Raw genomic sequence first — 26,439 nt, 5'->3', positions numbered from 1 at the left:
GTGTCTTTCTTTGTCTCTGTGTCCACCTCTCGCCTGAATAACACAGAGGATTTGATGCTGTTGTGAACGTGTCTGTGCAGAAAACCTCCCACTGTGTTATGAAAGGCAGACTACGGATAAACTCCATAGCCAATTCTTTTGATTTTACCCGGAGGTCATGTCTGAAAACGGCTCATAAAACCATTAGGGCACTCAGAGAAGGCATATCACCACCAAGGCTGATCATCCACTTTATCACCCTATTGCATTACATGCAATGAGATCAGCAACATATACCATATACACAACATCATTTTCTGCAAACTACTACAAAAAATTCCATTCTCTGATATACGTAGCTGAATGATAAAGAATAAAGTTCAGCTCCCCAAAGAATCCAGATCTGCACCAAATTTCACCTGTTCATGTTAGAAACCCTGTTGCTGGTCTTTAATTATGGACTTTTGAAAGACCTTTGACTTCCTGTTTGTTTGGATCAGCTTCCTTATTCCAATCCACCAAAGGTTAATGGGTTCTTTCTACTGCGTATTCCTCACACAGTTCATTACTTTGTGTGTAATCTCGTTGACCCACACAGACAAACAGCAATGAAAACATAACTCCCTTGCTGGAGCTAATTACAGATTTGGTTGATCCAGATGATGATGGAAACGTGACCCTCACACCCCCCCCCCCAGGGATCACTACTGTATAAAAGCTTTCACCGGTTGCTTCCCTGCAGTGAGGGTCATTTAAATACTGATCCCAGCTTGACCTTACAGAGCTCCCTTTGTTCAAGTCGACATGGTCATTCCTGGGCTACAGTGTCCTCAGCTGCAGGTGGCCAGGAGCTCCCTGCTGAGAGCTGGAGAATCCCAGAGTCAGCACATTAGCTTGTCAAAAGAAGCAGATTAGGAAGTCAGGAAGGGTAGGAGGGAGAGAGAGGGAGAGGGATCCCCCTGCACCCACACTTACCAGCCCCCTGACCGATCCTGCTTTACAGCTGTGAACATTTATGTTTGTTGTAGCAGCTAATATCATTCCAGATGTTGTACAACACGAACCCCACAAGATTAATTTATAAATTAGGCACAAGATGGTTGAGGCCTGTGGGACTTTCTTGGCTTGTTGTTTCTTATATGCTCTGGCACTTGTCAAAGATTGTTAGCTTTAAATTAATGTATGCTCAGACCCATGTTTACAGTGTTGCTGCATTATTTATACTGTATGATTAAGCTCCCCAGGATATTCAAATTAATATTCAAGGGAAAACGTCAAGGAGTTCATAAAGCAATCTTCATCAAAAAAAAACTGTGGTATTTAGAGACTAATTTCTGTGAGCAGCTGGATGGAAATAAACAAACATGACCCTCCATCGAGCTCACACAGACCACACCAGCAGAGGCAGGGGGTACGAGGCTCGAGGTGGGAGTCGAGAGAAAAGCTTCACAGCTCCATTTGCCTGGTCTGAGAAAATCAATAAATCTGCTTTCATGTGAACTTCATGGGAAAGAACGACCCAGAAAACACTAGCACAGGTTCATTAGTGATTATTCTTCATAGCAGGGAGGAGGCTGAGAGTAGTTGCCTGTAGGCAAAGTGAAAAGGGCAAAGAAACACAGAGAAGATGTTTTTATTGCAGAGCCTATTGGCGCTATACTGTACATTTCCACGTGGGACTGCTGATATAAAATATGCATGATAATCCATATGTTGAGTCCTTTCCCATGAATATTTAACATGCCAGCCACACTGAGGGATATAACATGAGGCTTTACTTCATTTAATAACAGTGGAGAGGTCCTAAGTGCTGTGCCGATGTCTCATTCTCTGATTATCGGAGGCATTCTGATCAATAAATCATAGCGTTTGACAAGCTGCATCAAAAGGCATAAATTTCAAAAGTCAGCTCAGCTGAGACCAAACTTTGTTGGCTACCTGAGTCAAAACATGAAAGAACAGAGAGACTTCAGGGGGGAGAATATTGATCGAGAGCCACAGAGGTGTGGAGAGTTCAGCTGCGTGTGAATATGGATCCGTGCATCCACAGTTTGGTGGGACAGATGTTAAGGGTTATGTGGAGGTTACAGTTTCAGCCTCACAGCAGCTGTGGAGGAATCTGAAGGTTACTGGAAGGTTACAAGCCTTTGTTGATGCATGAATGCACCTTTCCAAAACAATCTGGATATCAAGTTAAAGCAGCAACTGACTGAAGCTTTTGTTTAATATGGGAGGAGACTCTAAAAAAGTGAGGAACAGAAAACCTTGAGGATGTTACATCTGGCCCGATGGATTCTGTTTGATTTTCATTATCTGAGTCCTCTCCCACTTGAAAGGGGACCCTTCCCCTCCATTAATAATTGACATTTTATTACTTATCCCCCCCTCGTTGTGGCAGGCGTGTGCTTTGATGTGAGCCGCGTTGTTTTTTATCAGCGCAGTGCTTCGTATTGATCGCCATGCAGATAGGAGCGCCATCAAAGGGGTTTCCTCACGGGGCCAGGCAGGACCTGGTCACCTCATACCCCTGGAATGTGGTCCAGCTCGCTCTCACAATCGCATCTTTTCCCACTTCTGACTCGGTTCCTCCTGTCAGTGCAAGCTGCTTATCTGGGTTAAATATTCACAAAGAATAACAGAGCTGTTGAAATGACATCATCCGAAGTGGAAGGGGAGGATGGGTTCAGTCGGAGGGCTCGCTGCCAAAGGGGGGTTCCACCAAAGGAAGCTGTCACTGCTGCAGACTGGTTCTTATCTGTTGGGGTCTCTTGTTCTGTATGATGATCTCATTCATAATGCTCATTACACTTCACTGGAGATGCTCAAGTGTGGACAGGATGAAAACAATGTATATTACAGTATAGGGGGTTGTGCATAAAAAAAAAACTCTTGTTATTTGGAAACCAGATGATAGTGGATTGGGATGCACTGGGATTTGGTTTATTATCGTAACAACTTCCCCGAACAACAACTAGAAAACAAAGCATAGTAGTCAAATGAGAACAGGACAGCAAAAGTGCTCAAGAGTGTCTGGAGACTGATAAGCACCATGAGATGGATTATAATTTCAGGAGGATTTAAATAATCCGTCCATATTGGCAAACACGCAACTACTTTGTTTATTCTGTCAGACTCTCTCTTATCTTAATACATCTCATATTTATATTCAGTCGTTGGCCTCCTGCCATTGATTGTTATTTGACACTCGGAGACCAATCGTCAAAAGCACTTACAATAAAACACAGAGCGCCGCCATAATGAGCATATCCTATTTATCCAAACATGAAAATGCATGGTCCATTTTCAATGGTGAACACTTAGAGACCATTAGCAGCAGCAGCGTAAAAGCCAAGCGTCTTTCCGTCATCAATATCCCATAAGTGGAATGCTACATGTGCCGCCCCGGCCTGGTGAAACTCTTCTCCCAGGCTGGTGGTGCTGTTGTTGTTGTTGTTGATGACCCGTCCAGGCTGACTGACAGTACTTTTGTTTTCCGTGGATTAGCCAATCTGACCTCATCATGGTCCGTGAGGGGGGTCACGTAACGCTGCCTGGAGGTCACCACGCTCATGTGACCCCCTGCTGTCTACTGTCTGCTGCCCCGATGACAGGCCATCACAGACCTCCAGACCGAGACTAGAGAGTGGACGTAGTGACCGCACCCCACTCAAACACACACACCGTCCTCTGTGAACACACATATACATATACACACACTCTCAGACCAGTGTAAATTTTTAATGGAATATACATTAAGGAGCTGATAAATGATGTTTCCCCCACAGCTAATATTTCAGGAGGCCGTGTATCAGATCAGGATTGAATGATTGATTTTCTATCAGGCTGCTTTTCTTCAATGAATAATTCAGGGTTATGGCTTGTGACACCTTCAGCATATTCTGTTACACATCTTTTCATCATCAGGTTCAGTTTGATATTTAAAAAATTAATTTCAAAAAGATAAAAACAAGTCTTTGCTGGGATGAAAGGGGATTTTAATCTGCATGCGGGCGCCGTGTTTGTTGTATCATTACTTTACGTGTGTATGTGAGTGTATGTGTTTCCAGATATGTTTCTAGGAACATGCCACGGGGAGTTGGAAGCGTAAGTGTACGTGCCTGTTGATGACTTTCTCTCTTGGCCTCCTGTCTGTGATGAGAAATGAGAGACGGCGTGAGTCTGAGGTCACACACTGATTACTTGCACCCACATGGGGTCAAATGACTCTTAAATGTTTTGTTTACACTTCTGCAACCACCTTCAGGCTCTGGACCAAGTACAGACAACTGTCAGGACTGTGTTTAGCTGTTGACGCAGAGTTCCGCAATGTGACGTGAGGAGAATGTGATGTAACGACGTGTGATGTAATGATGTGTAATTAACACACTAAATACCAGTGTCATTGAAAAAAAGATTGCTGCACATATTTCTTGTAACAAGCTGATGATCGAAAGTGTGAATTGCATGAATTATTTAAAATGCTTTCAGAGATGCACTGAATTGCGGAGAGATTATCCAGAGGGGCTGTATGTGAGAGCACGAATGTCCGTTGCTCCACAGTCTCCCAAGTTTTTCATCCTAACACCCAGTAAAACTATGTACAATCTCCAAGTGAGCCCCTTGGGCCGTGGGCACATTGGTGATGTTTCTAACACATGACGGATTCAAAAATAAAATAAAAACTAAAAACTAATTAAGACAAATATCTCAGGATTAAAGGTCCATATATGCAGACAAAGATCTAACGTAGTAGTTGATTTCCACAGTGGCACCTGTCGTCACCTGAATGCTCCGAAGATTATCCTGTTGTGAACGCGTCTGACCCGGACTACCTCTTGCTACGTTTTTTATGTGTGGGAGGAAAATTCCAAGAGAAAGTCATTTTCTGGAGTTCATGTCTGAAAACATCTTTACAGTTTCAATGCTAAGTCATGTGTGTCCCAGCTGTTTGTGTGGTTTTGAGTTAATTAATGCATCACAGCTCAGTTTTCACCACCAGATTCATAAAATCATAAAGGGAGAGATCAGTCACAAGATACTAGATTTATTTGTTGATTCCCAGCATGATGAAAGAGGATATTACCGTGTTTTTTGCTTAATAGCTCCTGCATCTTTCAGGAGGGTCTCCAGTTTCAACTGGCTGGCATCCTAGATCAGGACGAATGAGTGCTGAATAATTATCCACACCAGCGTTAAGTACAAATTGCACAGACGGGCTCTTGAAAGGAGTCGCTGAAGCACATCAGATACAGTAACTCTGCAGTTGGCTGCTAATGTGCACATACTCTCCTCATGCAAAGACCCATGAGGGACCACTGACCACATGCACGCAGCCAAATCCAAAGTAAAATTTAATACTGATTAATTGTCATGAAACTGTCTCCGACTGAAGAGCATGAGTCACCATATTCATGTTCCACCTGCATGACCATGACATGCGCAGGCGGTTTGAGCAGACCAAAGTCATATTTGATGTCCGACATCAGACTGCTTATCACCTGAAGAGTGCATGTGACATCATGATGAGCTGATAACCCAGCAACAAACCAGCAGTTGTTGTGAGGATAAAGGATTAGCCTCTGCTTGCTGCTCTTTGAACCAGAAAACGCTGAAAAGAAAAGGATCTCACATGAAAGGACGCAACTCGCTGAGAAAGCACAGAGTTGGGGCGCTACCTCTCATCAAAGAGGTTGAGTCACTTCAAGAGAAGACGCCTATTGACGGGGCGTCGCTTATGTGCTGCTATATTTGTCTTTAGCAGGTAGCAGGTTTGTTTGTGTGTCAGATTTTCTCTTGTGTCTGTAGCCTATATATTGACAGTGTCTGTCTGGCATATCAGGTAAAGTCTCTGTCTCCCTCCTATATTGTTGACTGATAATGACGTGTGATTAAAAATGAATGCTAAGTGTTTGGTGGCTGGAGCCCAAAGCTGAAACCAGATCCAGCCGGGCTCATATAGGCAGCATGATTAGTAGCTGATGATAGATGCCATTAATGGTGCTTCTCCACAGGCCTCTGAGCTGGACCTCCACGCAGCAGAAGGCTGCCTCTGAGCCATTCCCAAGTTAATTAAGTCACAAATAAATAAATCCTGATGCAGCCGTGATGATAGTTCTGCGTCTTGTAAAAGATTGTAATCTGCTAAATAGTTTCATGATCAGTGGCGATTAAATATTAAGCCATTCTTTGATCTCTTTTTTTATAACCTCTGGGGATTTCATGTTGAAAGTATGACGAAAATCCTGCAGAAAACAATATCAGCATTTCAAAGCGCTGCAGCACCAGTGTGATACCTTTAATGGTGAAGAAAAGGCCCTTTGTGCACGCCGGCTGTGCTTCGTTGGGTTTTGAAGCCTCTCTGGATTGTCACAACCCCGGTGTGAGGTTGACTCATTCGTGGTGAGTGGTCTCCAAGTCTTCATCCTCTGTGCATGGCTGTGGACACCGCTGTGCTGCATCACTTCAGAGGGAGAGACGGAGTCATGTCCACAGCTGTTAGGACATGCCTGCTTTGAGGTGCCATGTGCTTTAATGTGTGGAGCAGATTAAACAGGGTGCCTTCTTTATTGTCTGTGTGTGAGGGCTGGATAAGTGGTCAGCTCTCCCACACAGTTATCCAATCTAGTGTGTGTGTGTGTGTGTATGTTTGTGCATGAGATTTACTGCCGAGAACTCCAGCTTCACACACCGGTCAGTCTCAATAAGTGCGGCCCAGAGTCTTCTCCTGCCTACGAGTGGCCGTTGGGCAAAATAATCGGGAAAGATATAAAACCGGGCCTTTTGCATTTTAATTGATTCTTCTCGCTTCACATGAAAGCATTACCTGCTGTCTGTGAGGTGCTGGACTTCAGCGCATATCAGCAATTAATATAAGCTATGATTGTATCAAGCAGCGCGGTGCTACTGAACGTGAGGGCGGCAGTTTGCCTGCAGTGAAGATCAAACGACGGTTGGTTCAGCAAAGGGTCAGTGTGTATGTGGGGCAGCTACACACATGCCGCAAAACTTTCAAGTCTAAGTCTCCCTCGTTTCCCACAGAGAGGAACGAAATAAAAGTGTCTAAGCTATATGCACTGTGTCGGCTGAGTCAGCTGCCATGGTTTCCAAGGTTTAACTGTAAATTCAGACGAGCGCAAATAATTCCCTTACAGGACTTATGTGAGACAAAATTCATTATCTTAGTCACAGATATGTTTAGTGTAAAAAGGAATTTGCAGGATTAAAAAGCTGCAATAAAGGATAAGAATGGCAATGTGCAACATAACTAATTGTCTCTTATTGCTTAAACCGAAGGCTATTTACTAAAACATAAAACTTTTTTCTTTACAAATATATCTGAATACTGTTAGACACAAAACAAAGTATTTCGCGGCTGTCAATAGTGAATTTGGTGCAAATCTTTTTTACCGAAAGATTTTTTGCAGGTGGTGGCATGGTGGTACAGTGTTTAGCAATGTCACCTCACTGCAAGAAGGTTCTCTGTTCATATCCTGGTTCCCCCAGAGTCTTTCTGTGTGGAGATAGCATGTTCTCCCCATGTCTGAATGGGTTTTCTCTTCTTCTCTCTATGCAAAGACATGCATATTGGGGTCGGGCTATAAATTGGTCCTGTGATGTATACACCTCTCACCTAAGCTGCTTTCAGACATGCACTGAACTCCAGAGATTCTCCACACCTTCTCTGGAGGAGGTGCATGTGTGAACACAAATGTCTGACTGAGAGCCTCCAGATTATCTGCAGACTTTCTCCAACTGGCCCCCTAAAGTCTGCAGCAAGTCATGACAATCCAATTAGTTTAGACAGAAATTAAAACTATAGAATATCACTAGTCTTATGTTTTCAGGAAATATCAGAGAGGTAGTGTCTAGTCTAGTCATCATCCAGACTCCTGAAAACACACACATGAGGGATGCTCCTTAGAGAAAGTTATACTCGTGTGATGATCTCATTCACCCAACCTAAAACATGTTTAAACTGTAGTAGAAAACATATTTGACTAGTTCTATGCATTATTTTTCTAGTGTGAGGTCTGCTCAGCAGTCTGCAGCCAGACGGGGACGTATGATTACCAGACACACAAAGGTGGCAGTTTGTGTCAGCGCTCTCTGTTACGACGGTCAGATCAGGTGTCATGGCTTCATACAAAAAGCCCCACCCATCACAATCTCTTGAAGAGGTTGCACGGGTTCAAGCACCAATTACCCCACTCGACCTCGCCTTGCCTTCTGCATTATTTAATCCGTCATAACCGGAGAGGACCTGATAGGGGGTTGTAGAAAAATTGACACTTTCAAAACAGTTGTCTCTTCATTTTACAGTCATTTGAGACTAACGTGTGAATTATGATAAGAGATGCAATGTGTGTGTGTGTGTGTCTGTGTGTGTAAACTAATCTAACATCTTCAGATACTCTTAAATGTATTGGTCCTGACAAGACTCTGAATCACAGTGATATGAAGGACAGCAAATATGAGACTACTGGCTGTCTTCAGAGCCTTCTTTGACTGACTTTGACATGAGGAGCATTAAAGAGGGGCCAGGAATCAAGCTCCCTTTTGTTATCAGGTCACTGCTCCAGTATGATCTCTGCCATTGGGTCAATGTGCTGCACATGTCTCCTGTAACTGGCTCGCTGTCAGGATGCGGTTGCCATGGAACACGTCCAGTTAGAGCAAATGAAATCAGTCCTTTCTAGTTTCCGGGCAGGATTCACATGCTGAGGATGTTTTGGATTGTGTGTGTGTGTGTGAGTGTGTGTGTGTGTGTGTGTGTGTGTGTGTGTGTGTGTGTGTGTGTGTGTGTGTGTGTGTGGGTGTGGGTGTGTGTGTGTGTGTGTGTGTGTGTGTGCATGTGTGTGAGAGACAGAGTGCACAAGTGTGTGTAATAGATTTATTTCAACATACAGAGAGAATGAGATATCAAGAGGCAGAATGGGTTTTTGAGGTTACAGAGGAAGTAGGGCATGTGATTGTGCAGCCATGTGCGTTTGTGCACACTTGTGTGCACGGGTATGTGCACACACATTTTTTCATTGATGTGTGTATGGGTGTGCACGATTTGCTCTTCAGAAACAGTCTAATCTATTTCTATTGTAACATAAACTGATGACTGCCCTCTCTCCCAGGGATCTCAGGCGTCAATGAGAACTTGTTTATGAACACTTGCTTCCATAATGAAAACACTTGTCATTTACAATGTTGGAGGCCAGAGACAAAAAGGAAGCTGTAACCAATGCTCCCACATCTTTGCTCCTTTTGTTGTTTACAGCGCTCGCTCATGCAAGAAGTGATCAAGTTTCCAATATAACAGTGAGTGGGGAAGCTGACCCCCCCACTTCCACAGTGCATCCCCACCTCTGTGGATGGGCCGCAGATGGGACCACGTCCAAACGTAAGAGGTATCTTCAATTCAGGCAGGACAGAGTGAAGCAGAGAGCCGTGACTTCTCACACAGCTCAGTGGTGGGACGTGATCACAGCTGAAAGGACAGGGAGAAGGCCACAGGAGTTGGGGGCAGGGTGATGCTCTGTGAGAGAATGCAGGTCGGCCTAAGCTCCAGCTGTCCAAGGGTTGATTGATCAGAGATGGCCCTGAGGGGAGGGGGCAGGTCACCAGCACCTGCCCTGCCTTTCATAACAACAGGCCTGCTATCAACCCAGTGTGGACATGGTTAGCTTATTTGTGATGACAGCAATAAATGTGGTCTTCAAACATTCAGTAGGACAGATCAAATTCAATTTCAAGATGCCACATCGTGTTATATGTTTACAAATTCTGCAATATCTCTATAAGACAGTCTTTAGGATGACAGTCGCTTTACTTGTCTCTGTGATGAGTTGACATTAAGCCTCTGGTGGTGACTGCTAACTAATGTTGTCAAGGCTGATCTATGTCAACAAACGTGTTTTTGTGACACAAACAACCTACACACACATTCTCTTCTACAGGTGTTTAATTAGACAGTGGATAAAAAGTAGTTTTGTTGATTTAACAAAACCATACCTTGTAATGCTGTTAAAAGGGGTATATATGCATGCTAATTAGATTTTAAAAATAGGATGATTAATATATATATGTGAAAAAACAAATTGGATCAACCATAGAATAGACCTCAAGGATGGAAATATGAGTAATATAAAAAATGTATAAACAAAAACAAAACTAATATATGCAGTGTAAACGGAATATACAGTGTGAGGAAGTAAACATGTAATACTTATAAATGAAAGGATTATTATTTTTTTGAAAATATATATAAATGGAATGAAAACTAATGCTTGTGTAAACAGAATATATTCAGTAATTTACTAATAAACACAGGTTCCGCAAAGTCATCATTGCAAAACTGTTCAAATGTGACGGGGCATCGTGTTTGTGGATATCTCGTGTTGTAAGATGGCTCTGTACTTTCTCCATCAACTTCCCGCTGACAGCTCTTCACACTTTCCTGAGCAGATGATTTCTGCAGAAGCTTGAGCTCGGTCTCGTGCTGCGCGGGGGAATTTCCCGTCCACGTGTCTGAGTGCGCGACACAGGAGGCGGGATGAAAACAAACCCGCCGATTGGCCGCGGAGCCCGGGGCCGCAGCTCCGCCTTTAAGGAGCCTTATTTACCGAGGGAAAGCGCCACGCCCCGGCGGAGGAGTCAGCGCGCGAGGAGCTGACGTCGGCGAAATGAAACGAGCTCTGCCGCGGAGCTGCTCACAGAATGGACGCGGACGACGAGCCGACACGGACTTAACGCACTTCACTGAGCAGGATACTGAACCCACTGCCCCCTTCCCCCCCGAGCAGCGTCCCGACACGACAACCAGGTCCGGCGGTGGTGAGTTCTTCACAAACACGTTCAATGTTTTCAACCTTTTCACGGAACTACGCCGGCTTTAATGTTTTTAAAGACACACGCGCGCCTGTCTGCGTGAAACAACAACATCAACAACAACAACAGCGGTGCTGATGGTGTCATCGATGCAACACACTTTATCTCTGCGTACATTACTGAACCGCAGCGTTAAAGAGGAAACAATAGAAGCGCTGTCGAGTTGAAACTCAGCCTGCCATTCAAACAGCAGAGGTTTGAATTCTACCGGCTTTCCCGGTACACAGCTCGGTACATGGACTTCACAGCGCCGGGTTCTTGTTTCAACAGCGAGAGTCTCTGTTGTGTCTCAGTCCTAAGAGCATTATTCACAGATTAGATAATGTGGCAGATAGTTTAATACCAACGTTATTACACAATTAAAACGTTTTTTGTTGCTTTACATTTCACGGTTATTTTCGCGAGTAATAATTTGTGACATGATTAAGAACATTTGACCCGATCGTCCTGTGGATTTTAGTTATTAAGACTTTTTGGATTAACATTTGTTCATTTGATTTAATTACAAAAGTGTTTTTACTTTACACTTGTGCATAAGTTATGCATTCTTTATTGTAACATCAGAGTGTACAACATGTGTTTCTTAAACCTTTGGATTTTATAATCGAGCCTTTTTCGGGTCTGGAAACTTGTCATTGTGTCACTGCTTGGAGCTCGATTAGGTCACCTGTCGGTTAATGTCGCCACATTGATGTGATTCACAGTTGAAATGCTCTGAAGTGATTCTCTTGCATAGAGGATGTGTCAATAACACCCTCACCTCAGCCAACCCCACCTCTCCCCCATCACCCTAGAGTTGAATGTGTTCAGTTTGCAGCAGGGGGAGCCACTGCCTGACAAACCCACAGCTCACTGCCCTGCACTGGGAAGCAGCACACAAAGCAACCCCGGATGTATAGAAGTTGAGCTTAGTGTTTTTTCCCCCCTGAGTCTTCCATGTTCTTACTCTGTGTTTGTCAAAACAAAGCATTAAGTGGTTTTACACACAGGGTTTATTGTGAAGGCACACAGTAAATGGTGAGGTCTGGGCATGCTAGAGGCAGAGGCTGTGCTGCTTATGTTGGGTGAAGAAATGAAAACGGCTTCTCAGGGAGCTGGCAGGCTGACAGACCAGGGCAGGGAGTGTGGCTTAGGATTTTCCTCAAACACTGTCATTATACTTTTGCTGCGGACCCTAATTTGGAAGTGTGGTAGTAGTCTAACCCTGTATTACAACTCAATGGTGACTCGGGGGTTTAGTTGGGAAGGCGACTTGAATTTCACCCATATTTTGATAACTCGCTGACCCACTATATGATTCAGGGTTGAGTGGAGTGCATCATTTACATTGGAGAGATTCCCATGTGCTTCATGGCATTCTGTGGTAGAACTGCCTCAATGAATCATCACAAAATATGTTTTTATTATTCTTGATATTAAATGTATGTATTGTGTACGTTTCATGTATTTATATGCATACTGGGCACAGTGGTTTGCCATTAAAGTACCCATTATAAGTAAGGAAATAAGGTTAGTTCAGAGACAGGCTCCTGTTCAGGAGGCTGCTTAGCACAAAGAGTCTACCTCGTATTTAACCTAGTCAGCCAAACCCCCATTAATGTAAATGCGACTCAACTGAGTCTGCTAACCACAGTGAATTGTGTGGTTTCATCACTGAGATGAACAGTCATTCGTCTACATAAGCACTGCCACAAATGAGGGCCGACCATTTGCTCATTTTCTCCTCTCCAGCATGTCCACTGAGGTTTTATCGATTTGAGGGCACTCATTATAAACCAGACAGGTTGCCTGTACTGATAATAAATGCTATGGAGGAATGAACAAATAATGAATGTGTCTGAGATCATCTCATCAGGCCTAATGCAGACGTGTTCAAGGTTATGATCATTAGTGAAGGAAACTTGGGGTGGTTTTGATTTATTTAATGGCTGAACGACAGATATATTCTGCCTTCAGCTGACGTAATAACCTTTCTCTCTCTGTTCTGTCACTTTAAAGGTTGCTTGTCTCCTAGTGCCCTCGTATGGACGATGAGGAGGATGATGTCTTTGAGCCAGACCCCCACTTCTGGCGCACCACGTTCAGGGATATAAAGTGTGAAGACCGGGGCACACAGACACCTGGCCCGGCCCTGGCACTGGACAACGGCATGCTGCCGTGTGGAGTCGCAGAGGAGCCCAGACCACTCTTCTACGGTGAGGATGATGACAAATGCGGAATTTTGAAAGAAAGAAAATGAACTTTGCATCGTACGTGATAAACGTGTTATATAACTGAAACACAGAATGATTATGTGAGACTCACTGTGAGAAACGGATAACAATGTTGCCGCACTGATGTCACCTCTGGCGCCAGAGTGTCGTGATCGCAGCAGCTTTTATGGTCTGTATGAAGTGTACCCAGCTGCTTTGCTATTCAAAAGGCGCCACACTGGCATTGTGACTGAAAGGATGTGACAGAAGCTCACCTGCCTACGCAGTAACTGTACAGGGAGCTGGTTATCAGTGGGAGAAATGTTACATTGGCACCATCTGCAAGTAACCATTCCTAAGTAGCTCTGCAACAACTGACTATCCTTCAATTTGGGTCATGCAAAATAGTTGTGTGAGTGACTTATGAAACTGTTACATGACTCATGTTTGATTAAAATTAAATAATTTGTGGTTAGAGCCAAGCCATCTCTTATCTGCAGTGTCATCAGTACAGAAGTAAGCATATTAAAGAAAGACCTGACAGGTGTCATTGCTTTATCTAGGTTGTTACAACATTGAACATTTTTGTTGTTAACAAATAATAAATATCAGCCTTGACACTCCACAGGCAACGCAGGTTTTCGATTGCACTTCCCAGCACACTTTGAGCTTTTTGGGGATCAGGAAGCGAGGCGGCAAGAAAGCCAAGAGGAGCGAAACGGGATGGAGCAGCTTCCCCAGCAGCAGCCTGTGGCGCACAGTGTGGAGGCCTGCATAGGCCAGAAACTCCAGCTGATAGGAGACCAGTTTCACCGGGATCACCTACAACTGGTGAGAAGGAAAGATGATTGTAAAACACAAGATAGACACTTTGATAGCATTAAATAAGTACAATTTGCCAATGAACAGTCACAGACTCTCCCTTTAGTGTCTTAAATTCTGTGTTGTGTGCAGATAGTCCTGAGGTTATTGTTTTATGACTATTCCTCTGAAAGTTGATGAAGGAATTTCTTCTTTCCGACAAATTTGACTAATATATTGCCCAACAAGAACCAGTGTTTGGTTTCCCTGTGCAGGAGCAGTATGTGATACATTTGTTGTGGGTTGGAGGCTTCTCGGTCTGAAACTTATCTCAACCATGTTAAGTCGTGTCTAATAAGTTCAGTTGAATGTTGGTAGGCTCAATAGTCCAAAGTCTGTGCTTCTTATTTAGAATTTCCCTTGGCTTTATGATTGTGTCATGCTCCTGATAATTCACTATTATCTGTGACTGTGACAATGTGTGTGTGCATGTGCTTGTGTAACTGTATCAGGTGAAGGGGGCTTTTAAAAAGTCACAAGTGCAGTCCCCACATTAGCAACTCCATCTACATACTTTTTGTATTAATTTCTGGATCTCATGTCGAGGTGAGTCAAAGGTTTTATGGTTTTAAGTTTGCGCTCTTATATATAGTGTTTGCTCTGTAATTGTTTCGGAGAGGCCCTGCATATGCAGAATTTCTGCCCAGCGTCTCACCCCGCTCTCTTCCCTAAAGCCAAAGACTTTGCTGAACCAGGACGGCCCTTCCCCCACCTCACCAACCCCAGGCCCTTCCCCTGCCTCCTCTTCCTGTTTATTTCTTTCTCTCTCCTTCTCTCTCATCTCTCTCTCTCTCTCTCTCTCTCTCTCTCTCTCTCTCTTTACTTGTGTTCTGTAGAGGGTGCCTGGCCTTAAACAACACACCAGCACTGTGGTCAGGGTGACACTGTTCACTGAGTCCATGTGCTGCTGTGTAATGTCACTTCAGTATGGGTGCGCTGTAAAACCATGACACACTTGTTGCTTCATCCGCAGAACCATGAAATATATGTCAACTCTTTGGGATTTGCTGTAGAGTGTGAATGTCTTGTTGCACAAGTGTTTAGCAGTCAAACATACGTGCATGTTTAAACACATGCATCCACCATACATACTGTTACATCCAGGAAAAAGCAGAAGCGGTGGGAGTAGGTAAACATGTTGTAACCCGAAGCTCAGCGCGTGAGCCCCAGAGGGAAGCAGCTGTGGTTTCAGGGAGTCTCCAGTCAGCCCCTTCCCTCGGCGAGGACAGGCCGCAGAAGACACCCAAATAAGAGGTCTACGTGGCCATAAGTGAGGGGGGGGGGTTATCCAAAATGAAGGTATAATCATGTATACGAGGGAAGGAGGTTTGGAAATGAACCTCAAATGATCAAGTAACAACCAATCATGGGTTGTCCTAAAACCTCCCTGCCCTGCACATAATACAATTCTTTTTATAACTTCATACCCTGAAGTGTTAGACAGTTTGATTTTCTCATGCGCTTATCAAACTGAAGTTATTTATACCCTGGCAGCGCAGCGTGACTCATGAATTGTGACACTCGCAGACACATACAGACAACTAGACAGTCAGACATGAGGGTTGCTGTGTAGTGTATATGTGTCTGTGTGTGTGCACGTGTGTGTGTCTGTGTGCGGCCAGAAATCTACTGACGCACAATGGTGGCAAACCTGGGTCAGGGGATGAGGAAGTGGCTTGGGCTCAGTGCGCTGGTTGAGTAAACAGCATCGAGGACAGTCAGAGTGAGAACGGCCTTGTGAAGTCACATCCTGAAGTGATGCATGTTATGATACTGAATGGCAGCTGATAAAGACAATAATATTCCATCAGTCTGTGAGTGTGTTTTCCAGGTAAAACTCATGTTGTGGGGACCTCAATCTGTTACACAGTCATGGGGGCCAAAACAGTCCATAACAGAAATCATAGAATGTTATAGTAAAGACATGCTTTATGATTGGGTTAGGTTAAAGTTGAGTAGAAACTATTGTTTAAGTTAATGTCTCTTGGAAATCAATGTAATATTCTCTGAAGTCATTGAGACGTGTGTGTGTGTGTGTGTGTGTGTGTGTGTGTGTGTGTGTGTGTGTGTGTGTGTGTGTGTGTGTGTGTGTGTGTGTGTGTGTAGCTAAGGAATGTTTTTATAGGTAAAATGGTAATGTGTGTTTTGGGATGCATGATTCCTGTATAAATGCTTTTTTTTTGCCTGTGATTGTGCAATCAATGAAAATCTAATTTTAATTGTGTGTGTGTGTGTGTGTGTGTGTGTGTGTGTGTGTGTGTGTGTGCATGCTCATGCATGAAGACACTTGTACTTGTTTTTCTGCTTTTTACCATCCTTCAACTCTCACCATTGCACGGTCTGTCAGTCAGTAAAAAAAACTCTCACTCAATAATAGAGTTACTGTTCATCAGCTCTTGTTCCTGTCGGCTCCTGTCAGTGGGCGATTGCAGCCAGTCAGTGCAGACACTTGTCCCTGAGCAATCCAAGTGCCTTTGACTGCCGCCCCCTCGATGGATTCGGGGGGTTGAATGTGGCTGTGAGTGTTCTCTATGGGAGCCCGTGGCCCCTGGCGAAAGAGGGGATTAGGTAGTGAAAGAGTACTGGTGGATGCTGACAGATAAATTGCTCCTCAGTCGGAGAGGGCTGAAGGGGACTCAGAGGTCCCCAGAGGATGGCTGACATTAGCCAGCCCGCCATTTGAGACGAGGCAATAATGACAGTCACAAAGGAAGGAAGACTGCTTCAGCCAGCACGGGGCAAGGAGCAGAGTTAGGTTTCATCCCCATGTTTTTTTTAAAAGAGACGACTCCTGGTGCTTTCGATAGGAGGTGTTGAAAGCCGGCTTGAATATCGCCTGTGTGTGTGTGTGAGAGTGTCTGCACGCAGGCAGTGTTTGTGGCTCAATCACTTCACTGTTCCAGTGAGGGCATGGCACTCTCTTCTTTCAGCACTTGTTGAAGGGGGGAGGGGTGAAGCTCCACTAGAAATGAAAACACACAGGAGGCCGGCTCTGGATATTTACTCTTGATTCATCACTCTATGATGATTCCTGTTGATGGTGGTGTCAGTTTTGGCTGCTCTGTATCATCTAATACTACTGCTCTTTGTTTGTATTTTTCCCCCGACTCCTTGTCTCTCTCCCTTATGTGACTAATCCACAGTTTTTTGCTATCGAGGCCGGGCCTGTTTGCTCAAGAGATAAGGCAGAGCTTCTGAGCAGCTGGCTTGACAGACAGCCCACATGGGACACTGATAAGGCTGCGGTCGGGCTAGTGTCAGACCGATGACACCGAGCATCTGGCTAGACCTCTCTATCGCCGGCTAAATTTAGAGCCCGACTCCCATCTTTGACAGTTGGTGGCGTGACACATGACTTCAGTTGCGACAGGCCTGTGCACACCTCTTTCTGTTAATCACTCTCTCCTGCTCTGTTTCTCTCTATGACTCTCAAAGGGCAAAAGGTCAGCGTCGAGGAACATTCTGTTTCTGTGTATAAAGATTAATTGCTTCACGCGTAGCTTGTAGTAAACACACCAGCTTTGTAACGTGATAAGCCCCTCAGTTAACTAATATTACCCCTGCTGCTTTCACAATCTAATGTTTATACCCCGAGCATTATTAAATAGTATATATATGGCAAACAATGATGCAGTCATTATACCCTCAGATTTCTGAAACTGCCTGTGGCCTCTTATGTAATTTAGTTTGAAATTAAAATAGAATTAAAGTATGGCAGGGTTTTCCATGTCGAGGCATGCTGGCTGCCAGCAGAGCCTCAGATGTATCGTGGTGAGCTCTTCCACTCTGTGCTGTGTATAAATATTGTCAGTGTTTACATGAAGCAGAAGTTAAGCTGTTATAAGGTCCTCACCCTCAAGCAAGAGTCAGATTTGATCAAGTTTCGCAATAGTCTTTGCTGTGATTTTCATTTTATGTTTTCATTTCTCTATTTTGAACAAACAGCGAGTAAAGTAAGCAAGTGCACATGTGAGGCTGGAACCTGGCGTTTGTACAGCACCCTGCAATGTTCCCCACAAATTGATAAGAGTATAGGAACCCAGCGGCTTATCACAATGGCAGTTTCTTGGCTGCTAACTAGGTCAATGTTTGGACACCACCTCAGAAGCAGTCATGTAAATACAGCGTATCTAATCTCTGCCTTTAGTTATTTTGGCCTCCATAAACATGTTAAAGCGTTGTCGAGCGAGTGTGGTACAATTTGCATTGTCATGAAAAACTAATCTCAAGTCGTACTTTACAACCTTCTTGTTCTGAAAATAGACACAGTATCATCAGGCGTGCCTCTGGTCTGCAGATGAGCTGTTCGTGGGACTACTGTACCTGCAGTGTTTTCCAGAGGCTCCCTGCCTCTTCACAAGCGCTCCTTAATCCCATTTGGTGCAATTATCTTATTTCAGCTTCTCAATAGCAGTGATAGCATTATCTCCCTAATCACACGCAATCCATTTGGCTCAGAAAGAAAGAGCCATTCTCCTCCTGCCCCCTCTGGCTGCCAGTCTCTGCCAGGAAGATTTAGAAAAAGTGTGAGCATATGATGAACGTGTTTATGGTGTGGACTATCTGTTGGGAAACCCGGCTATGTGTAGGGATCCTACACACAAAGGGAGGCCTCTCTAATAAGCATTGTTGGTGACAGAAGCAGACTGTTGTGAAAATATCAGCATAGTTCCGGTGTCTGGTTTTGTCTTACCCTCTTCTCGGTTGACCCTGTTCACTGCTCTCACTGTCAATCAGGGCCAACACAAACTAAAGCTCAAACCCAAGCTAATGACTATTTCTAGCCCTGTGTTTTGTGACATTGTGATATTGTATCGGTGGCGTGCACTGGCTGACATATGTTTTTTGTCTGTGTTTGTTGTTTCAGTATCATCGAAACCAAAGGAATCAGGGGCCGCTGTGGTGGCGCCTGGCCGCGGCTCTGCTCAGCCTTCTGTTTGACAGGGGGCTCATCGCCGGAGGAGGTGGAGCAGGACGGAGGTGAGGGGATGTCTTCCTCTTGCGTCCCTTCCTTAATCTCTATGAGGAACTGGACTCCTAATGGCACTGTCAAATCTAACACGGGTCTGTTTTTGGGGGGCGAAACAAAGGAGGCAAAAGGTCACCGCGGGACGGAGACAACCACTTTTTAAAAAAAAAAAGGTTGTGTCGTTTTTTTCTTTCCAAGAAGATGCCATGATTCTCCAAGATTCCTCTACAAGACAATGTTCATATTTTGGTATACGTGTGGCGTAGTGATTTTGTACAGTACATCGTTCTTGTAAAATTTTTTGCACTTCAACATGTATCCATCTTAAATGACCTCCACAGACCCTGGGAATGCCTTATTCAATGTCTTCTGCCAGAAAGAGTATTGAGCAATTATGACAGGCGAGATGAGATGGTTAGGAAATGTGGTGTGAGGGTTTTTTTCTTTCTTTTTTGAAGATTCCCAGGTGATCAGTCAAGTTGATTTACTAATTTTCCAAAGAGGCAACTTCTCAGAACAAAGCATTTTGCACCCCACCTCAACGGAACATTTATCGTTTAATTTTTTCTTTGTTTTCTTTGTCTGCCATCCACTTCAGTGTGCCGTTAAATTTGGATATGATCCCTCAGTAACCTTCAAAACATTGGGAACAAAGGAAAGTTTACGCACAAGAAAAAGTCAGCACACCGGTAACTGTGTTCTAAATAATACGTTCAGAGGCAAGAATTCATTAGTCATGTGCTACCTGTCAAACCATTAGGTCATTAGATTTTTTAATGGCTTGCAAAGTTTCGGGGCGGAGTGTTGCAACACATCACTCACTGGTCTAACAAGCCCGGTGACTGCCAGCAAACCTGTCCACAACAACAGACTCAAAGGAAAGACTGGTTGATGCTGTTATCACAATTAGGAATCAGTGGTGGAAAGTAACTGAGTTCAGTTTTGAGGTAGATGTACTTTACTTGAGGATTTCCATATTATAATACTTTAAACCTTTTTGTAGTAGTAGTGCTTGTTTCACAGCTTTAGTTCCTAGCTAGTTTTAATATGAAGATTTTACACAATGAATAATATAACATTTGAAATACAGCACATTGTTTAACGTTAAACTGCATTTTTGCATCTGAAGTCTTAAAAAGTGTTGTCATAGTCACGTTTTAGTTAAGTTTAAGTTCAAATGATCGGATAACTCACCAAAAGTACAAAACATTTATGCTACTTCTTTCCTGTCACATTAATCAGCTGATTGTAGAGATGTTCGACTTTTAGATTGATCCAGAGACCCTGTTTATAAAACTGCACATAAAGCCAGTAACATGCTGCTTCAGTAATAATACTGGAATGATTAATAGGGACCAAAACCAACATTTTACTTAAATACTTTAATTACATTGTGCTGCTAATACTTTTGCTTTTGTACTTTTACTTAAGTAGGATTTTTCATGCAGGACTTTGACTCTCTACATTAATGTATCGTATCTTCACCTCTGAATACTTCTTCCACCACTGAGGACTAATGATACTGCAAAACCTGTGGTTAGCTATAATTAATAGGTTTTACATTAATTTATAAGAACTTTGAGCAGTAACAAACACCCCAATGCTGAATAATAAAAGTGAGTGAGCCGATGAAATCTCTGTTAATTAATTTCTTTTAATGAGCTTTATTTACCAGTTTGGACCATGCTAGTGTCAGTCTTTGTTGCCATTTTATTCCTGTAGGAATCAGACATTATTGATTTGGTTTTCTCATTGATACCCTGTTTTCAATGGGTGTTTGTTACTGTACAATGCAGGGGTCAGGTTGCCAGTTAATCTAATGCAAATAAGTTATAGCTATAAGTCATTTGGTGATGCCACATATTGCAGTGAACAGATATTTAGATTCAAGTTGTGGTGTGCTGTCTTTTTCATGCAGAAAACTTTTGAAGTACTCTGCATTAAATTATAATATTAGAGGAATTTTTTGCTGAAGCAAAGTAACACATGCTTTCAAAACCATGTTATTTTGACCAAGTCTGCTGTCATGATTTTTTCCCCCTTTAGTTTTAGTTGTGTTCTTTTCATGTGATTGTTTTCAGACCTCCATGCCCTTGAAGTGGAGCTGTGGATCCACTGTTTTTGCACTAGACTTAACACCCTTCAAGAGCTCAGATTGTTAACAGGCTAACCTCTGTCTTATATGAAGGCTTTTTAGTTATGACTTGTCTTCTTGCCACAACATTTCAGATGTACTCATTCGCATGTCCAATCAATCTCGAGACCTGGCTGAACACAGTCTGGAATCTGGTTTGGACTCGGGAAATTCATGTACCAACCCTTCAGGGCTACAATAGCACCACGTGCCTAAGTTGAAAGGTTTTCCAAGTCCCGGGTTGCTTTTCACAGCCTGTGCATGTTCTGAACACCAAACAATGCTCCATAATCAATCTGTGAAACAGAATCTCCTCCCCTCAGGCTACCTATACAGGCGTTTCACATCGTGTAACATCCTGACGGGTGATCTTGTATTGTGTTTGGTGCATAGATCCAGATTTGGGACATTTTCTTTTAACATACTCGGTAAAACCACCACTGACTCAGCAGACAAACAGTCTCTGAAATGAAACAAAAGTGAAAAAGACTGTAATTATTGTTGAATTATGAATATGTTTAAAGACACTGTTGAAGATGCTGTTTGTTTTATGTTTTCCATTGCTGAACCCTGGCCAATGTTTGGACCCAAGGCGCAGTACATATCAGGGGTCTGTAATTACTTGCTCCTTACAATGTGTCAAGTTTATCACTGCATAATTAGGGTTTCCTCTCATTTTCTTAAGGATGTCTCAGGGACAGACTTTGTGGGCTACTGGTAACCTTGAGAATCTGTTACATGTTTGGAAGGAGAGCGGCGTTTTCACCCGTTTATTTATGACGAAACCTCCCGGCCGTTTTGTCAACTCTTAATTTCATTTCAGTTCAAATTTTCCTCGTGAGCGATTTCGCAGCACGCGCATATACAAGGGTACAGTTTGACTGAGGAGTCTGAGGCTGACTTGCTGACTGTGGTGGTGACGGGGGGCTGCCGAGCATGTAGTGAATAGGCGTGTGAGGTGCACTGAATGTGGTTGTGGTTATAGTTTCCTGCGGATCCTGAACGCTGAGCCAGTCCCTGTAGTTGCCCTGTCTCACCACTGGCTCTTGACTTCCTCTTTGTGCGGCTCCTTCATTACATGGGTGTTGTTCATCGGCTCATTTGTCTTTGTAATTTATTTTTTTTCTTTCTTATTTATTTGTTTGTATATCTGCCCATTTCTACTGTATACACTTGTGTGTGCAATTACGTCTAATTTTCTGTTGTTTTTTGTTTTTTTTAAATTTGGTCTTGGACTTGTATGTGCTTCATGTGATATGACCCCAAAATCTACTTTTTTTGTGATACTCTTCCAGTGTAGGTTTAAGTCTGTAGCAAGGTTGTAGTTTATGGTCACTTTGAATTCATATTGGTACTTTCGGAAAGCATAGTACCCACAATGCATTTACGATGACCATAGCTGACAACATTGAGCATCTTAGAGTCACCTTCTAAGCTTGCAAGACTTCAGAGTATTGAATGAGCTGCTCTCAGACATGCACTGTAGTTGGGATGTTTTCCTGAAATTTTCCTGGAGGGGCTGTATGTAAGAATGTGTCTGAGTCAGTTGCTCTGGACATTTTCCTCCTATCAGCCCCCCCAACTAAAATTTCCCTAAAATGTCAGAGTGAGCCCATTTAAGAATACAACGGGAAAGTGTCTGAAAATTTTACAATAAGAGAGTGTGTGTGTTTATGACGTTTCTAACATGTGCCACACACCTGATGCTGGAACAGTACAAATATCTCAGGATGAAAAAGAGATGCCATGCACGTAAAAAGACAATGACATTTGAGAGCTTTTGGTGATGCAGGCCTACTTTGTTGTCTTGATGTAAACAAAAATGCAGCGGATTTTCTAGATCATGTCTCATCATGCGTGCTCTATCCAGGAGCCACCCCTTGCCTGAACATTTTAGAAACTTTCCTGTTGTTGTAAGCGCATCTGGGAAAATATCCGGCCCTGATTTCTGTACCTCTTCTGTCTAAAAACAGCAATATTCAACAAAAAAGAAGATTTTGGGTTCAGTATTCTGATTTCCTGGGGAAGAGCCCAACTAATTCAGACCTTTGTCATCATCTCCCACAGCTCAATTCACTAGTCGTCATGGTCACATTCACAATATGTTGTTTAGAAAAGCAGCAGCATCAACACAGTATAACCTCTGAATGAGTCATTCACCCCTCCCAGACCACTGATACTGACACAGATGTCATTGGAGGTGCTTCAAAACACACATGTAAAAAAAAGGTTGCCTTCATATTCCCTTTCAAGTCACAGGGCGTTAATGTTTGTGTTCGATTCTTTAAATCTTGATCATTGTGTTGTAATCAACATGCACTGGAAAGTACTTTGTATCTAGAGATCCCATGGGTCCCTTATCTGTCGTGTGTTAATGTATAGTATACACTCTGGATTGTTTTCTTGGGCTAATCTTGCCATGTGTCAGCTGTCAGCCTCATCTGTGACCAATGGGCTCAGGATCGATGGCCTGTTAGAACTTATTGGAAAGGGATTCAAGCCACCATGGTGCCCTGTATAATGTTGTTAGGATGAGGTTCCCAAACTGCACTCATCACATTATATGTGAGTGTGGGGAATCCCTAGAGTGGGATATGTATTTTATGGAAACCGCAGTGTCTTGAATTTTGTAGTCCACTTTATATAAATTTGAAGTTTTTGAGGAAGGTTTTGATTTTGAATTTTTTTTTTTAATGGTAACATTTCTTCATTGTCTTTCTTAACCTTTTTAAAATGTATTTTCTTAAGAAAAAAAAGGGTCTGCTTTTATAAGAACAGTTCATGCGTGTAAGATGATTTTTAATATGAGTAGGATCCTTTTGAAGTTCACGAGATCAAGGGCATTTTTAATGAAAAATGAACTTGCAACATTCCTTGCACATCTCATTGCCGTGTATAAACGAAGCCAAGAAAACCAAAATATTTCATGGTTGTGGTTGATTTGGCTCAGGAGCTTATAGCTATGAAATATCTGCCCTTCTTACAGAACAGATAATGTGTAAATGTATTTCTAAAAACCCTGGAATATGCCTTTAACTGCTCAGTTTCAGAAAAGTCTTGATTATCACACACTCTCTGTATACCAAGAAATGAGACCCAGCGAAAATGTAGCATTTTTGTAAACATTGACTGTGTGTTGTCGAGACTCTACTGTGCACTCATTTTTTTGTGTTTATATATATTTTTGGTTGTTGATATAATATGGAAGTAAAGACAATTTGTTATGTAGTGCAATATGCTGTACATACAGAGCTTTGCTCTACAAATCTTTTTTTCTCCTGGATTTCTTGTTGTTTATTGGTACTTTTTTCAATAAAATTTTATTGAAGGTTTCAAGCTGAATCATGTTTATCTTTGGACAACAATGCTACATGCAACATCACAGTTGGCTTCACACAATCAAATACTGTTAATTATTTGGTCTTCAAAGAAAACACAGTTTATTTTAATACGGTTGTTCTCAAAGTGGGGTTCAGAGACTGTCAAAAAGGGGAATCATTTCTTTTTACTATAATTTTATTTATTAGTAACAAGCTGAAGGAATGTATAGCTATTTCATCCTGAATTCAATCAATTCAATTATTACTGTATTTGTACAGAAAAAGTTTTTATACAAAAGAAAAAGTTTCGGAGATGAAGAGAGCAGCGATGGCAATTGTAATGATCAAGGTATTGCCAATTATGGTCGATGTAGCTGCAGTCAAGATCCTGGATCTGCAACGATAAAGCAGAAGGACTCTGGGAAAGAAGTCAAGTCAGGGACATATGTGTATGCATGTATTGATGAGATGTCCATGTGATGAAGAGGGAAAGAGAAATTAAATGTGTCATGTGAGTATATAGCAGCATAGGTTTTAAAGACTTCCTGTGATTTAAAATCTTTTAAAATGGGGGTCTGTTTAGGGGTCATTGAAGTGCAGAAATATTGCTTTAATATGTAAGACACCATGCAAGAGAGAAACAAAGAAATCCATCTTCTACAGACAGTAGAGATGTGGTAAAGTTATCAGATGAGGAATATGATTCTATCACAATAAACAATTAGTCAATTCCTTTCACACCTGAAAACCTTTGTTTCTCTTTTTATCTTCAGACAGCCAACTTGGTTGTAGTGGGCTTGTTTTCAGACCCAAAAGAAGAACCACAGTAGGAGAATTAATTCCCCCCTCTCTTTTGAGCCTGAGCTTTTTATTCTAAGGAGTTCTCCATTGTGAAGCCACTGGCGGATTAACCAAGTGTCTGGGGCTAGCCAGGCATTTGAAGGCAGCCAGGCGTTTGGCAGAGACGGTGCCCGTCACATCCCTCCTGCTGCTAGGTCATTAGTTTAGTGGGACCAGTGGGGCTTCCAAATACTCTCTAATAACCGCTACTTGCACACCAAACACACACACACAGACACACACACGCGCACAAGCAAGTGTTGCATGACAACTGAATGAGCCCATGTACAGAGCAAAAGAGAAGAGTTACCTCACACTCCATTACTGTCACTTCCTAAAAGGTTAAGGCCAATGCTGCTGAGTGCGCAGATTAGTTTCACTGCAGTGTGGATGCCCTCAGGACACGGGAGTGATAGATTGCTCTCGACACCATATAAACATGAAGGTTTATATTTAAGTGTATTTGCTTACACTTATATAAAACTTAACGTATCTCTTTTTTAACAACGTAATTTCCAGTCACACCTAAGATGTTGTTGCTCGATCTGACTAGACGTCGTACAGTGTCCTCCCTCGGGGCTGACACGTGGTGTTTCTATTGTCCTACATGACAGATATAGTTTCATGCTTCACGAGACACCTGACTCACCTGTTTGGCCACCTACAGCAAAAACTCCCTTGTCTCGTACCCCCCACCCCCACCCTCCCGACACACACGCACGCACTGAGTGTGTCTCAGAGGATGTGGTTGAAACAGAACAACAGCTCCGACTCCTTTGACAGCTGGTTTAGCCTTACACAGCTGCTCAGTGCCCCCCTACCATACCTGGGTCTGAGGTGTTTTAAATCATTTAGTGAAGGGCCATTCTAAACCCCTTCAACACACTGTCACTTTTTTACTGTTTGTGTGCAGAGCTTTTTTATAAACAGTCTATTACTGAGAGAAGTAAGAAAACTTTCATCGTTCGTCCTACCTGGTTTATCTGCAATGATCCCAAAATTATACTGCATTCTTATTCATTGTTGTTCACATGTGTGGCTTGAATACAAGTTTGAATGATTGATTTAAACTGCTTTTTTCTCATGCTGCCTGTCGGCTATTTTGCCACAAAGTTCAGACCCATGTTCACAACTTTTCAAAATAAAATCCTCATACTCATTTGCATGAGCTACAGGGCTGACTGGTGGAGCCAAGTTTGGATGGCAATAAACAAACTCACAGATTGGCTCCTCTCCTCCTCCTCTCCTCTCCCAGTCCAACGCCAA

At 42.9% G+C, this 26,439-nt stretch overlaps 1 protein-coding gene across 1 annotated transcript; it reads left to right on the top strand.

The window, feature by feature from the left end:
• Positions 1–10,598: 10,598 nt before the first annotated feature.
• LOC109646654 (bcl-2-modifying factor) lies at positions 10,599–24,349 on the top strand. Its single transcript, XM_069536002.1, has 4 exons — positions 10,599–10,803; positions 12,856–13,052; positions 13,678–13,880; positions 18,778–24,349. Exons 2-4 carry the CDS (start codon positions 12,881–12,883, stop codon positions 18,892–18,894), a joined length of 492 nt encoding a protein of 163 aa, XP_069392103.1. The 5' UTR covers positions 10,599–10,803; positions 12,856–12,880; the 3' UTR covers positions 18,895–24,349.
• The last annotated feature ends 2,090 nt before the right edge of the window (positions 24,350–26,439 follow it).

This window comes from Paralichthys olivaceus, chromosome 12 (genome assembly GCF_024713975.1).
Source record: "Paralichthys olivaceus isolate ysfri-2021 chromosome 12, ASM2471397v2, whole genome shotgun sequence".
NCBI classification, from domain to species: domain Eukaryota; kingdom Metazoa; phylum Chordata; class Actinopteri; order Pleuronectiformes; family Paralichthyidae; genus Paralichthys; species Paralichthys olivaceus.
The sequence above is the reverse complement of the archived record's forward strand: the minus strand, read 5'-3'. Positions and strand labels throughout refer to the sequence as shown.

Coding starts and splice junctions, on each gene's coding strand:
- LOC109646654 (XM_069536002.1), top strand. CDS start 12,881: ATGGACGATGAGGAGGATGATGTCTTTGAGCCAGACCCCCACTTCTGG. Junction 13,053..13,677: donor GCCCAGACCACTCTTCTACG/GTGAGGATGATG, acceptor GACACTCCACAG/GCAACGCAGGTTTTCGATTG. Junction 13,881..18,777: donor ACCGGGATCACCTACAACTG/GTGAGAAGGAAA, acceptor TTGTTGTTTCAG/TATCATCGAAACCAAAGGAA.